This window comes from Sander vitreus, chromosome 3, assembly GCF_031162955.1.
Source record: "Sander vitreus isolate 19-12246 chromosome 3, sanVit1, whole genome shotgun sequence".
NCBI lineage: Eukaryota > Metazoa > Chordata > Actinopteri > Perciformes > Percidae > Sander > Sander vitreus.
Genome location: NC_135857.1, coordinates 17,009,966 through 17,025,799, shown reverse-complemented (window position 1 = coordinate 17,025,799; position 15,834 = coordinate 17,009,966). Strand labels below are relative to the sequence as shown.

General features: G+C 44.2%; 1 protein-coding gene across 1 annotated transcript in view; it reads right to left on the bottom strand.

The window, feature by feature from the left end:
• Positions 1–15,834, bottom strand: part of slco1c1 (solute carrier organic anion transporter family, member 1C1) — a 41,463-nt gene that overhangs the window by 18,730 nt on the left and 6,899 nt on the right. Inside the window, exons 2-3 of the mRNA XM_078246292.1 lie at positions 10,896–11,068; positions 1,311–1,452 (exon numbers count right to left, since the gene is read on the bottom strand). Coding sequence (XP_078102418.1) covers positions 1,311–1,452; positions 10,896–10,991 — 238 coding nt within the window. The 5' untranslated portion in view covers positions 10,992–11,068. The remainder of the gene's footprint in view (positions 1–1,310; positions 1,453–10,895; positions 11,069–15,834) is intronic.

Genomic DNA, 15,834 nt, shown 5'->3' with positions numbered 1-15,834 from the left:
CTGCTGAATGTCACAAAGAATTATTAAGTGATAAGAGGAACGACAGGTTACATACAGTATGTAGTAGTTGTGGTACAGTAGTGCTGCAAGCCAAATGTACTCAATAGCTGTACATGAATACCTGTCAAATCATTTAAATCCAGCTTTTGTGATATCACACTGTACACGGTACTGTGAATCAGTTGATGAGTGGCCGTTAGTTTTACCATTTGTCATGTATTGTTTTGTATTTGTTGTATGTATGTAATCAATGTGTAGCCAACGTGTAACTTTGCTGCCTTCTTGGTCAGGTCGCCATTGAAAGAGATTATATCTTGATTGGTTTTTATCTGGTTAAATAAAGGTTAAAAAAAATGATTGGCCATGCCAACATATCAGTCAATAAGCTCTAATCAGGAAATAGCTTTTCCATCTACCTCATTTTGTAGGCCATTGACAAGAAGTATCCCGAAGATAACTTACATCACAAGCGTGGAAACAACTATTTTGGTATTGCCAGAAGGGTCTGTCTGCTTGTAGCTGATTTGCATGTGTGATTAAAGCATCTGATTATATTACTGGGGGTATGCTGAGTACAGTGAAGTTACTGTTTAACTAAACCTTACAAGTTCTAGAGTCCGGCTGTCCACAGCAAAAAAAGAGAGTGTGGAGCCTGTGTCCCTATTCAACACCATGACTCACTACGCACACACACGTGCACACACACACACACACACACACACACACACACACACACACACACACACACACACACACACACACACACACACACACACACACACACACACACACACACACACACACACACAGACACACACACACACACACACACACACACACACACACACACACACACACACACACACACACACACACACACACACACACACACAAACACACTCACACACACACACACACACACACACACACACACACACACACACACACACACACACACACACACACACACACACACACACACACACACGTACACACACACACACACACACACACACACACACACACACACACACACACACACACACACACACACACACACACACACACACACACACACACACACACACACACACTCACACACACACACACACACACACACACACACACACACACACACACACCTGTGCTCTTCTTAGAAGCCTAGAATCCTTTATCTGTAGCTTGAATACCTCTATGACCCATTCATATTACCATCCCAAAGGCAGAAAGAGAGAAGGGATGGCAGCCCATGAAACAGAGGTTGCCAATAGAACAACAAAATAACAGCAGTGACTAGCAGGCCTACTCACCCATCTCGAAGCTCCCGTCAATGACACCTATTAGGTAACTGGGGATGTCAAAGCGCCTCTCCAGCTGAGTTATTGTGCTCTTCATGTAGCTCCCCGACAGAGCCTTTGAAAAATAGGCAAAGGACAAAGCTACCAGAAACATCTGGGAGAAAAGGGTAAGATGAGAAAAGGAGACAGAAAGAAACAAAGAAAGAAAGGTATTCTACATTAATTTGCACAGTAGCATGATACTACATACAAGTAAATGCAGTGTTTTAACCTAATTATCGCTAAAAGTTATCTACTTGATTGTGTCATGTTCACACTTGTGTTGTATCCACAGTTGCTACGCTGCACGAACTGTGCTCATAAACCTACTGTCACTGGTCCAACATTCACTACTTAACAAGTGTGAGCATCACAGCAATAAAGGGATTCAGATCAGTTAGTGATGGAGATGAACAAAAAGTGTAGGTCAGATAGCAACTGCAAACAACAATAAGAGAATAACTGGTTTAAATTTAAGCAAAGACAGCCAGATAAACAAATGGATGGATTTATTAATAAACGAGGGAAGGTAATCCATGTAGGATGGACTAGCACAGGGCTAGATGGAAGTTCCTCATAATAAAATAAGTCAAACCATGCATGACAACCAAAAGGAAAAGTGAAAGTCAGTTCACACTCTGCCATCGAACTTAGCCAGAGACAGATAAGCAATCCCCATGGATATTTTTTCCATCTTGATTGTTTTAATTTGTTTTAATTTGATTTAATTTGTATATTACAAATTAAAACAAGTGAAAAGCAGTGACTGGGCTCAGATCAGCAACTCTCACAGAGTAAGGCTGTGATCAGACTTGTAGATTCACCGCAGGATTGCGTGGCTGTGGGAGTGTCCCTTAAAAGGGCTGTACTCGAAATGCTGACCATTAATATAGCAGTAAAGAACTATTTGCTGTTTAAAGATAAAGTAGAGTAATGGTGTCTTGAGTAGAGAATTAAGTCACACACCCTCTGTGTGTGTTGTAATCTGAGCTTCCCTGTTCTTTGTTTTAAAAACCAGTCTGGCCACAGGTGCATGCTAGTGCGCTAGCAGCCCCTTTAAATGGCCCATTTGTGTGACGTCCTGCTGTGTTCTTTAACCCCCCAATGTAGCACAAGTAGACTTTCACAGTAGTAGTGGTAGTATTTCACAGTTGTTGTTTTACGTCAGATCGTTTATAGATCTCAACATTTTTTGTTTATAGGTATCGACGTTTCTGTCCGCACTTGAAGACAGCTTCATTTCACCGAAAAAGAGAGAAAGAGAAGAGATGGAGGGATTGTGCTTTGTTGTTGCAGGCAACAGTCAGCTGTTACACAAACTCTTGGGCTGTGAAGTGCTTGTGTTTCGTGTTTTACCCCAATAGTGTTTTAAAGTGCTCATATTATGCTGTTTGGCTTTTTCCTTTTCCTTTACAGTGTTGTCTTTTTTGTGCATGTTATAGGTTTACAAAGTGAAAAAGCCCAAAGTCTACCCCAAAGGGACTTACCATCTCCAACAGAAAACACTGTTCACAAACTGCTCCAAACAGCTCTATTGTAGTCCAGCCTTTACTTCCGAGACGAACGTGTGTCACTTTGTAACACACGTTATAATGGTCGCCTAGCTGCTAGCGTGGCACTCCGTCATATTCTGCTTCTGATTACCTAGCTTACCTAGGTACTGCGCATGTGCAACTCCCAACAAAGATGGAATAGAAATGCGATGCCTCACTCTGTAGCTAAAACAGAGAGCTCAACACACAGGGTGAAAAGAGGAGCTGCAGCAATGTGCAGTACAACAAAAATATGGTGTTTTTTGAAAATTAAACCATGTAAACCTATTCTGGTACAACCTCTAAATACAATTATGAACCTGAAAATGAGCATAATATGAGCATTTTAAAATTTCCTTGTGGCAGCGATAGAGGCAGTGATGATTCCTGTTGACTGTACAGGACTCTCACACCACCTCAGAAGAGACTTACAAGTCTCATTGCCGGTTACATGATTGGCCACCGCAGGGTGACGTCAGGTTGCATTTCTCCAAAAGTTAAATCTGTCTCAACTTTTCGCAGCAGGCCACAGTATTTCTTTTTCCGGCTCCCCCCTGCGACCCGCACCGCCACAGCCTACCCCCATTCAAAATGAATGGGAAGAGCTGCGTTTTCGTCGGACCATCTGTGACCGCCGGAGTACGTGAACGCATCCTAATGACCAAAGGCAATCTAATAAACTCATACATTCATTGATGGCAGAGGTTCAAAACACTAAACAAATTCAGTTTCCTTATTAACATCAAGTAGTCCCAAAACCTACTCAGAACTATGTTTGTACTTTTGTCTTTTTTTCACTAAGAAAGAAATGAAATGAGATAAAAAGAATTAAGTTACAAAATGGGTTAACCCAACATTCTCAATAACTCACACATTTCCCTCGCAAGAGAAATAGTCTATAAATTGTCAACATCTTGAGACATATTCTGAGTGACAGTTGTTTTTTCTCCAACAACTTTTCTTTTTTATTCCCTCAAATCTAGGGCTATTGGCCCAGTCTATCATAAAATTAACTGTTCTTAAAGTAACCGCAAAATAATAAATATTTAACCCAGCTTCCTGTGAAATGAATCAGAAATAGTTTAACATAATCTAGAGCCAAATGTTTTCCCCTGCTTGCCTATAGGAGCAAGTATTAGAGATGTCAGAAAAAGCACAAAGCAAAATGTGGTAACTTTAGATTATAGATGTATAAAAGTTCAAATTCAACTCTTAAGAACATGTTTGTTAACATATTTATGCAACAAGTGCACGAATGCAACTCCAACAACACACACACACACACACACACACACACACACACACACACACACACACACACACACACACACACACACACATGGGAGCCACCATAGCAATCCTGGGATAACATCATGATCAATTATGCTAATCAATGTATGTTTATTTTGCCCCCATTGAGCTAACATGGCTAACAAACTGTAGCTAGACACCAATAAGACATACAGAGACCAATTGGACGATAAATGTAGGCTAATATTAAATAAGCAACTTGTTTTTATCATTTAGTCAGAAGGAACCTATATCAACATGTTTACAGATACAGTCTGTAGCAGAGGTGTGAACTCAAGTCACATGACTTGGACTAGAGTCAGAGTCACAGAAGGTCAGAAGTCTGAGATCTACCGTATCTGCAGAGCAATCACGTAATGCAAAGCAGACTATGGTGCAGGTAGATTATTTTCTGAAATATAGTGACTATTATGACTATTATATTTATTTTTCGCAAAATATCACGACTCCTCCAAATCTCAGAGAACACAGATATATTGAGTGTGCACAAAGTTTTGAACATGAGCAGAAATCTTGCTCAAACTTAACAATATTACAGTCCAGGGGTTTATTAATAAATTAAAATGAATTAATGTATGTATAATTAATGTATCATTGAGGTGAATAATTGTCATATGCACATTTAAGGAGGTTACTTCCTCAACAAAAGATGCAAAAGAGAAGGGAAGAGTAAATGATGCTATGATATGAATAAATAGATGAAAGCAATACAGAATGCCTGAGAGCCTTATTGCAATATTTTCCATTATGTTTTTATATTTGTAGAAATATAAATTCTACGACTTATATTTAAGAAAAACAATGACCGGAGACGGCAGGGGAGGTGGAGGGTTGAACGCTTTGCCTGAAACGACAGCTGACAGCACAGGGAGAGAATAGATTTAAAGCAGAGTTGTAATGCTGTGATTGGTCCTTCAATTCATGGCCAAGTCTGATTGGTTTAACCAAAAGTAGTGCCTCTAAACAGCTGATTTAATTTAAGAAGAAAGTAGTGATTGGGTTATTGACATCTTCCTGAAAGAATTTGCACTGAGCTTCATGTGTTGTGGGTTCTGTGGGGTCCCTCCCTAAATCGTGCTTAACTTAACTTACTTAAACCTAAGTAGAGTTTAGATTCTCTGCCTGAGCCCGAACTTGAGCCGACCTGACCCACGGGCCGGGCCGATATTTCCCGCCACTATCCTCGGGCCGGGCCTTGATCAAGCATTTTTGTTTTTTTAATCATTACTTTATTAGCCTAATTGGGTAGGGAGAAAGCTATGCCTCTCCAGCTTCTCCCGTAGCTCTGGGTATATGTTCTGCACTGACTTGAGTGTGAGGTAAACTGTGCTAAATCGTGTCTCCCCCATCTGTAGCACTGTCTTCGATAATTGCGCAACCAGGCCAGATTGTTTCAGATATCTCACGAGTCCTTTAGCAGCAGATATGGTCTCTCCTATATCCGGCGCATTGTCGGCCAGTGCGCCGGCATGCAGACCATGGCGAAGGACAGTATTAATTAGGTGATCGAGACAAGAAAGTCTCCTATATGGTTCCAGGGCTTTGATTATGTTGCTGCCTTGATCTGTTATCCACACTATTCAGCAGAGGGAGCTAGAGTGAGTTTTTTTTTTTAATGTTTCTTCATTCGGATCCATTTGCGATCCATTCCATTCTGAATAAACAAACAACGCAGTTTAAATGCTTCGTCCTAGTTGCATTATTCATAAAGATATTTCTAAACAGATTTCTGCAGTTCAAACAACTCAGAATTGTAGTTGAGAACGTCAGTTATAACGGCCCACGTATTAAAAAATTGTCGGGTTTAAATCAGTCTCGGGCTCATAATTACAGTTAATGTGTCGGGCCTGGCCGGGCTCGGACGCAACTTGTACGGGCTCGGGTAGGGTCGGGCTTAATTTTTTAGGCTCGATCTAAGCTTTATCCCTAAGTAACAGAAAATGTGCAACCTTGTGGGTGAATGAAACTGTTTATGCCATTGTTTATGTTGTTTTATGCAAACTGTAATGTTCTCTCTCACACACATGCGCACACAGATATTTTATCCATAAAGTGAGTTGTTTTCTTTTACATTTATCTTTTTAATTTGTTTAGACATAAAACATTATGAAAGTATGAAAGTGCAGTGTCAGTGTTCTTTACATTCAGTAGCACTTGATAGAACTTGTTTTCAAAAATAAATACACATTTGAAAAGGCATTCGTGATTTGTGTAAATTTAATTTATCACTCCGTTGTTTAGATTTGGTGAATATTGCATTACGACTTGTTTAGGACTCAAATTACAAAGTTTAGGACTTTGGACTTGACTTGGGACTTGGTAGTCTTGACTTGAGACTTGACTCGGGACTTGCCTGTCTTGACATGTGACTTGACTTGGACTTCAGAGCAAAGACTTAGTTTGAGACTTGCAAAGACCTCTGGTCTGTAGTGTCCAGTTTCTAAAGCAATGATATGGGGAATCTACAAAATGTGACTTTGTAAAAGTAATCCCTATTTCAATATTTACTTTAAAAGTACATTACAGGCTTCTCATGTTATACGACAATAGTATTGTTAGTTTGTTACTTCAGCCTGTACAGGTTTATACATGTGTGTTTATGCACACAACTCTTTTTCTTTTCCTTGTTTATATTTCTCTTACTGCTCCTCATTGACTCTTCTTATTCACTTCATACAGTGGGGCAAAAAAGTATTTAGTCAGCCACAAATTGTGCAAGTTCTCCCACTTAAAAAGATGAGAGAGGCCTGTAATTTTCATCATAGGTACACTTCAACTATGAGAACCAAAATGAGAAAACAAATCCAGAAAATCACAATGTAGGATTTTTTATGAATTTATTTGCAAATTCCTCGGGAAAATAAGTATTTGGTCACCTAAAAACAAGCAAGATTTCTGGCTCTCGCAGACCTGTAACTTCTTTTTTAAGAGGCTCCTCTGTCCTCCACTCGTTACCTGTATTAATGGCACCTGCTTGAACTTGTTAGCAGTATAAAAGACACCTGTCCACAACCTCAAACAGTCACACTCCAAACTCCACTATGGCCAAGACCAAAGAGCTGTCAAAGGACACCAGAAACAAAATTGTAGACCTGCACTAGGCTGGGAAGACTGAATCTGCAATAGGTAAGCAGCTTGGTGTGAAGAAATCAACTGTGGGAGAAATTATAAGAAAATGGAAGACATACAAGACCACTAATAATCTCCCTCGATCCGGGGCTCCACGCAAGATCTCACCCCGTGGGGTCAAAATGATCACAAGAACGGTGAGCAAAAATCCCAGAACCACACGGGGGGACCTAGTGAATGACCTGCAGAGAGCTGGGACCAAAGTAACAAAGGCTACCATCAGTAACACACTACGCCGCCAGGGACTCAAATGCTGCAGTGCCAGACGTGTCCCCCTGCTTAAGCCAGTACATGTACAGGCCCGTTTGGAGTTTGCTAGAGAGCATTTGGATGATCCAGAAGAGGATTGGGAGAATGTCATATGGTCAGATGAAACCAAAATAGAACTTTTTTGGTAAAAACTCAACTCGTCGTGTTTGGAGGGGAAAGAATGCTGAGTTGCATCCAAAGAACACCATACCTACTGTGAAGCATGGGGGTGGAAACATCATGCTCTGGGGCTGCTTTTCTGCAAAGGGACCAGGACGACTGATCCGTGTAAAGGAAAGAATGAATGGGGCCATGTATCGTGAGATTTTGAGTGAAAACTTCCTTCCATCAGCAAGGGCATTGAAGATGAAACGTAGCTGGGTCTTTCAGCATGACAATGATCCCAAACACACCGCCCGGGCAACGAAGGAGTGGCTTCGTAAGAAGCATTTCAAGGTCCTGGAGTGGCCTAGCCAGTCTCCAGATCTCAACCCCATAGAAAATCTTTGGAGGGAGTTGAAAGTCCGTGTTGCCCAACGACAGCCCCAAAACATCACTGCTCTAGAGTAGATCTGCATGGAGGAATGGGCCAAAATACCAGCAACAGTGTGTGAAAACCTTGTGAAGACGTACAGAAAACATTTGACCTCTGTCATTGCCAACAAAGGGTATATAACAAAGTATTGAGATGAACTTTTGTTATTGACCAAATACTTATTTTCCACCATAATTTGCAAATAAATTCATTAAAAATCCTACAATGTGATTTTCTGGATTGTTTTTCTCATTTTGTCTCTCATAGTTGAAGTGTACCTATGATGAAAATTACAGACCTCTCTCATCTTTTTAAGTGGGAGAACTTGCACAATTGGTGGTTGACTAAATACTTTTCCCCCCCACTGTATAACTGCTTGGTCCTTTCAAAATGGCAGTGGTGTCATGCAGAGTTTAGACGGAAGGAGAATACAAACCTTTGTGTTGTCTATAGACTAAATGTAATCTCTTTAATGCCAGACGTGAGTGCTTGTACTGCATTCTGTCCCCTTACTGGGTATCCAGTACTGACAAGAAAAGGCCTGAGAAAAGCATCGCACATGAGAGTCACATTACACAAATCATCAGACAAAGATATACCATTGTCGTACAGTAGACAGAACAATGATTGGAACTATTATCCACCTATAGCATATCCCAACAAAATCACTCAAAAAGTGCAAATAATCAGCATTGAGGATGCAGTTTGATCTTTTGAGCATTTAGTGGGAGTTGAATTGGAGGCAGCTGACTATACTACCAGTGCTGGTACAACCACATTAAACAAGTTAGAGAGGGAAAGAGAAGCTCTAAGTAGAAGTCTATTCAGCATGAATGACAACAGTTGTGAGATAATCATGAGTTTTAATGTAACAACTTGTCTTATACTTGCACCTCTCCTCATAGTACAAAGTCTCCATTTACATGATGGGATCAATGCAAACAGACCTCTGCTGAGATCATGCTGACTACCAGTGCCGGCTGTGGGGCATTAATGAAAGTAGCTCATCACATGATTATTGCCTGGGGGGGGGATTAACTTGCAAGACAGCATACATTCCCTCCAAGGAGAGGAAAAGGCTTTCCTTATTTATTATTACCCGTCTCCTTCTCACTCGTTTTGCTGGTGAAAACCTGTTTTCCGAGCAATGGGAAAATAATAAATAATCTAAGTAAGGCATTGTCATAAAATCCAGGGTTGTTTTCCTCCAAACCCCCTATATTTTGATCAATGGGAATTAAGTCAATTGGCATCACATTCCTAGTTCTACTATTTCATCAGATGGCTTATGCATGTCAGCCCCTCACACATATTCCCCTCACATTCATATGTTTTTGTTTTTTGTAAATTATTTGTAGAGGAGCTTTGCTATTATTTTTTGCAACTATTTGCAACAATGGTATGCATTGTGACATTTTCATTCTGTTATTTTAATTGCCAAATAAGCAGTGGCCTCCTCGTGATTAAAGATCACTGAAAGGGGATTCACATTAAGACTGTTTGATATTTTAAACAAAGCCTCCTGACCTGTGACCCACTTTTGTTCTTAGCTCATTGATGTCACCCGCCTAATTAGCTTGGACTAACAACAGGGGGAAAAACTGGCTGGGACATTGTAGCACCAAAGTTCTAGTCTTATTGGTGGAATTAACAAAAAAGCAGAGAATAACATGGAGAACAGGATTAGTCAAAACGGGCTGTGCCATGTCCCACCCAGCCAGTCACGGAACCAAACAATTCTGAGAAGAAATACAAGTCTGTCCTGCTACTGCAGTCTGTATCAGATAAGCTGCTTGAACACCATTGTCTCATATCACTTTTATGTGGAGAAAACAACAAGACAGTTTGATTTCTTTTTTGAGAAGGTTGTTTGAGGTGGGAGAAAGAAAAGAGAAAGCATAAAAGCCTGAGGTGGACTATTTATAACAGAATTGAGATTATGAGATTCACATAATGTTCTGCCTTAGTTTCTCAGAAAGAAATGTTGATAACTATTGTCACAATTTTACAATGGCAACAAGAGAACAAAAGAGTAATATTATTGTTGAAAAGCATATAGTTAACTACTTTCATTAGTTAAAGTTTTTCTTGATTCGATATCTCTACATGACTTTTAGTCTTCAAGAACAGAAAGAAATCAACTTTGTTCTTTTACTCCAACTTGTTGGATGGTAAGATTAATAAGCTGTGGTGTGGTGTTGCCTGTTGAATACATTTTTATAATAAAAAAAGTTTAGCTTAAATTAGGACAGTTGTACATAATATATATATATATATATATATATATATATATATATATATATATATATATCGGTCAAAAGTGTGGGGTCACTTAGAAATTTCAATCGAACCCTTTTGCAATTATGTAAGCACATAATGTAATCTGAAAACTGCTGCCTTGATTAAAAAAACAATGCAACTGATCTCAGCTGGTAATCTGTCTATAATGGAGTGGAATGGGAATTTCGAAGTGACCCCAAACTTTTGACTGGTAGTATATATATTTATTTATTTTTTAAAGCCAATTTATATAGGCTGTTTTGGAAAATGTTAACCTAAATTTTGTTCAACTTTATTCTGAAAAGTTAAAGATGCTCTAACGACCCACGTGCACCATCTATGTAGATATTCAGAATCAACTGCTGTTGTAGTCACAAGTGTACAGTGTAGAGCATATTGTTATGGATTTTGGTTATTAAGTTGGTACACACAAACACAAACACACACACACACACACACACACACACAAGAGAAAGAGTGTCAACTGGAGCTCCTTCCTCCTAGACATGTTAGTTTGTGTACCTTCAAGCTGTTGCAGGGAGTGGTGCGTGGTTCTCTGGACACAGCGTCACTGCGTCCGTTTCCCTGTGTGCATCCTTGCTCAGCTCCCATCTCCATCTTTCAGTAATGGCGCTGTGTCTCCTTAGCAGAAGTCTCCCATGTAATGCAATTTCTTGGCACTGATGCATGCAACCCTGCAAATGGATAATTCAAGCATGTGACCCACTTCTCATCCTCAGCACAAAAACAGAAACATGTCTGCAGAAGCCAACAGAGGAGAGACTGACACCCAAACACACAAACAAAAGTGCCTGTATTTGATCTTTAGACTTAAATCACAACTAAACATTATAAGGAAACAGGTGATGTGTGCACTTTTAGAACAAAAGGTTTTCATTTCCAGTTAACTATTTTAAGCCACAGTATCAAAAACTCTGAGCTACACATTCCTACGTATCACAGCTATATCCTTTGTTGTATTGTTCGGTCGGTAACTGAAAGCATGTGACCTAATGCAAGAAACCTTCCTTGCCTAGTATAACAGACATACTTTCCTGCTTTATTACAACTCACAGTTTCAAGTTAAAACAACATAAGCACATTTATAGCGGAGATAGCGTGGTTTTTTGGGTGCGGCCACCCCAGGGCCCTGTGCGTAATAGGGGCCCTTCTAAAGCCACTGATCTTGCGTCACTTGACACAAAAGGGCCGCTAGTGAAGTGACACGCCGCAGCTTAATGGCTGAAGCAAGCCTATTACTGCTCAAAGTTTATACTTGGCGCCGCGTGGCGCCGCGCTTTTGGCGCCGCTTGGCGGGAAGGGATGGCAGCTGGGCAGACAGACGACAATCCGTCAACACCCTGGATCCGCCGGAGGAAGGCTTTGTCGACGAGCACGAGTCCGATGGCTCCGGCGGTCTTCCCCTCTGCCTCAGGCGGCTCCACCCTCCACCGCTAAGACTCTCTTTTTGGATCTGCTGGAGATCATCAAAAAGGTGGCAGACCAGAGAGGCATAGCGCTCCCGGCTGAGCTTCCAGCCCCCGCTCGCGGCCTCTTGAACGGGGATGTTTACGCTCAGGAGCTGCCCTCCTCACGGGCTCCACTCTGGCCGCGCTTCACGGAGCTTTAGCCATTTGTGGAAGAGGCGCTCTCCCAACCCGGGAAACTGAAGGCTCCCATCTTTCACTCCGCCCCGTTTACTCGGGTTCAAGGCGACACAGAAGCAGGCTTCCCTTCGGTCCCCCCCCTGGAGCAGAGCCTGGCGTCCATCCTGCTTCCAAAGGCCACTTCTTTCGGCCACCGGCTCTTGGAGGGCGGCTCCTCCACAGCAGCACCGTCGCCATGACAACAGTCATAAAAGGAAGCCCACCACAGCTTCTGCTGCGGCTGCGTTTTCCCAGGCTTCGAGGCTGCCGGACCCACATGACCGGCAGGCTTCACGGAGCTGGGGGACCATGAAGGCGGCCCCCACCTGGTCTAACTCAGCCCCCGAGCCACCCAACAAACAGCGGCGTCAGGGCGCGGGGAACGTCTGTCCCCATACGATTGAGAGCTGGAAACACGCTGCTCGCAGAGCTCCACTGCTCTCTCACTATGCAGCGGGAGCAAACGCCCACCCGCTACAATTAGCACCGCTCAGTTGTCCTCCTCCCCCCGGCTATGCCAGTGGGATGGGGATGACGATGACCCGCCACCCTTTCGACAGGGCCCTACTATGGGCTGAGTGACACGATCTACTCATGTCTCGCCCAGCGGCGGGATGGGCTCTGCGCTTCTTGCTAGCTATGTCTGTGAACAACACACATGGACTCGTGGATGTCAAAACTGATATCGCGGGGGTACACACTCCAGTTCGCCTCCCCCCGCCTCGCTTTGCGGGCGTGTTGGAGACAACTGTGTCATCCCAGGCAGAATCAGACGCCATGACGTCAGAACTACGGGAACTGCTGTCAAAAGGAGCAATTTCCCGCGTTCCTCCACGGGAGGAGAACGAGGGATTTTACTCCCGCTACTTTCTCACTCCAAAAAAGTTACGGTTACGGTTACGCCCCATCCTCGACCTGTCCCTGTTCAACTGGTGCGTCATGGAGCGTCCATTCCACATGCTGACTATCAGACATGTGTTGGAATGCGTGTGCCACCAAGAATGGTTTATATCTGTGGATCTGAGAGACGTATACTATCACATCCAAATTATTCCCAGGCACAGGAAATTCCTGCGCTTCTTTTTCCAAGGGGCTCATTTCCAGTACAACCGACTACCGTTCAGTTACTCACTGGCCCCCCGCACTTTTTCCAAGTGCATGGAGACGGCACTTCAGCCGTTGCGGAAAAAAGGCGTCAGAGTCCTGTTTTATCTGGACGATTTGCTCATCCTGGCTCCCTCTCAGGAAACGGCGGTGCTGCACACTGTGGCAGTTCTGCAGCACCTGCAGACACTGGGTTTCGCCATAAACTGACAGAAAAGCTCATTGGTTCCCACACAATCGATAGTTTATCTGGGCGTAGTGCTAAACTCGATTGTTATGAGGGCCAGGCTGTCAACACCAAGGCAAGACGCGCTGATCTCTCTCCTGTCGCGCACCACTCCACGCGCAAAGGTGTCAGCGCTGTCCGTCATGCGCCTTCTGGGCATGATGTCCGCGGGCTACATGGTAGTACCCCTGGCGCTTCTCCACATGAGAAAAATCCAGACGTGGTTCCTCCGTCAGCGCGTCGACCCCATATGCCACAAGTGGCGAATACTGACCATCCCTCCTTCTCTGCAGTCAGACCTGTCATATTGGGGGAACCTTGTCAGCTGGGGTTCCCCTGGGCAAGGTGACGTCATACGTGACAGTGTACACGGATGCGTCCCTCACTGGCTGGGGAGGGATGTGCGAATCACAGGTGGTGGGAGGGGAATGGCCACCTCCCCCTTTCCCACACATAAACTGACTGGAGCTGTCCACGGTGCTGAAGGTTTTAAAGCACTTCGCCCCAGTGGTAGCGGGGAGGCATGTTGTCGTACAAACAGACAATGTTACAGCAGCAGCGTTCATAAATCGCCAGGGCGGCGTACATTCAGCCCGGCTATTGGAAATAGCCAGGAGCCTTCTGCTTTGGGCACACGATCATCACAATCATCTGCTGTCCCTCAAGGCTGTTTACATCCTATACGCTTTTCCCCCGGTCCCTGTGATCCCTTGTCTCCTGGAACGCATCCAGGAGGAGAATCTGTCGGTCATCCTGGTGGCACCGGAGCGCACGAGTGCATCCTGGTTCCCGACGCTGGTCCAGCTGCTGGCGGGTCCCCCATGGCAATTGCCGTGGGGCGAGGACGCCCTGTCACAGCTAGACAGCGCGATATCCCACCCCCCGGTGATAACCCAGCGACTGTGGGGCTGGCTGCTGAACGGGAATAATTGCAGAGGTTAGGCTTGCCTCCTGCCGTGGTGCGCACTATTCAGAGCGCGAGAGCCCCCTCTACAACAACGTGTTACACGGCGCGTTGGTGCGCTTTCCAGTGCTGGTGCACGGAGAGGGAAACAGACCCTATATCGTGTCCCCTGCCTCTCGTGTTGACTTATCTCCAAACATTGGTAGATAACAACTTGGCTCCGTCCACAGTCAAAGCAGCGGCCATTTCATCCTGCCACGAAGGCTATGGAGAGAGAACAGCTTTTGCGCACCCCCTAGTAAAGTGTTTTTTGAAAGGGGTCTGACGACAGAAACCCGCCATGCGCTCTCTCACACCCCAATGGGATCTGGCCCTGGTGCTTCAAACTCTGTGGAAGCCTCCTTTCGAGCCCTTGGCACAAGCCCCTCTCAGGTTGCTGTCTCTAAAAACGGCGCTTCTCCTTGCCCTGAGTGAGCGACTTATGCACCCTGTCAGTTTCGCCGTCCTGCCTCTCCATTAGAGGGGACGGGAGCGCAGCCACCCTACAGCCTAACCCTTTTTCACACCGAAAATTTTAACAAATTCCTTTCGGTCGAGGGTTTTTTCCCCCCGCCTCATAACAACGACGCGGAGGAGGTTTCCCACCAATCGTGCCCGGTGCGTGCATTATCACAGTACGTTTTACGCACGGCGGACATAAGGCGGACACAGCAGCTGTTTGTTCACTATAGGGAACACTCCCAAGGAGCGGCCCTGTCAAAACAGCGTCTGTCTCTCTGGCTGTGCAAGGCTATCATCCAGGCCTATAACACGGAGGGGGCGGGGCCCCCCCAGGGAATCCGGGCACATTCTACAAGGGCACTATCGGCATCAGCGGCTCTGTTCAGAGGCATGTCAGTAGCAGACATCTGCGCAGCGGCCTCTTGGGCACCCCCATGCCCTTTCATCTGTTTCTATTTGCGGGATATGTCCGAGCCCTCTCTGACTCACTCGGTCCTATCCTCACTCAACGACGAATGATGCCCCGTCGTATGTGTGTTCTGTCTGCTGCCAGGGTGCCGGGAGGAGAGCGGCGTCCCATATATATGCAGCCTATGTATATATATATAGTATACATATATATATATATATATATATATATATATATATTATGTACATATGTATATATTTTTGTCACTATCACACATCCTCTCTCTCTACCATGCACGCCTACAATCATGATCTGTGCCGCTGCATGTGTACTGCCTGGGGTCCTCCCCCCCGCCCCTACTCTGGGTGTCTGGGATGAACTCGGGCATCCCATAATTATCAATCATGTATTACCCTCACCAATCATGCATGCCTGCACTCGCGGCTTGGGCCTTACAGCCAGCTAGGCCAAATCATTACCATGGCAGGCTCCGTTACCTAGATAACGGCTTATCTGATACAGTCTCCTGTCAGTGCATGAGAGAGAGAGAGACAGTGAGGGGAAAAAAGTTTAGTCTATGTTCCACTTGTGGGCTCTGGGTCGCAGGTGGCATTGACTACATCAGCTTAGCCTATAGCCTATACGAAATAGAACGATAGTTACGTTATTGT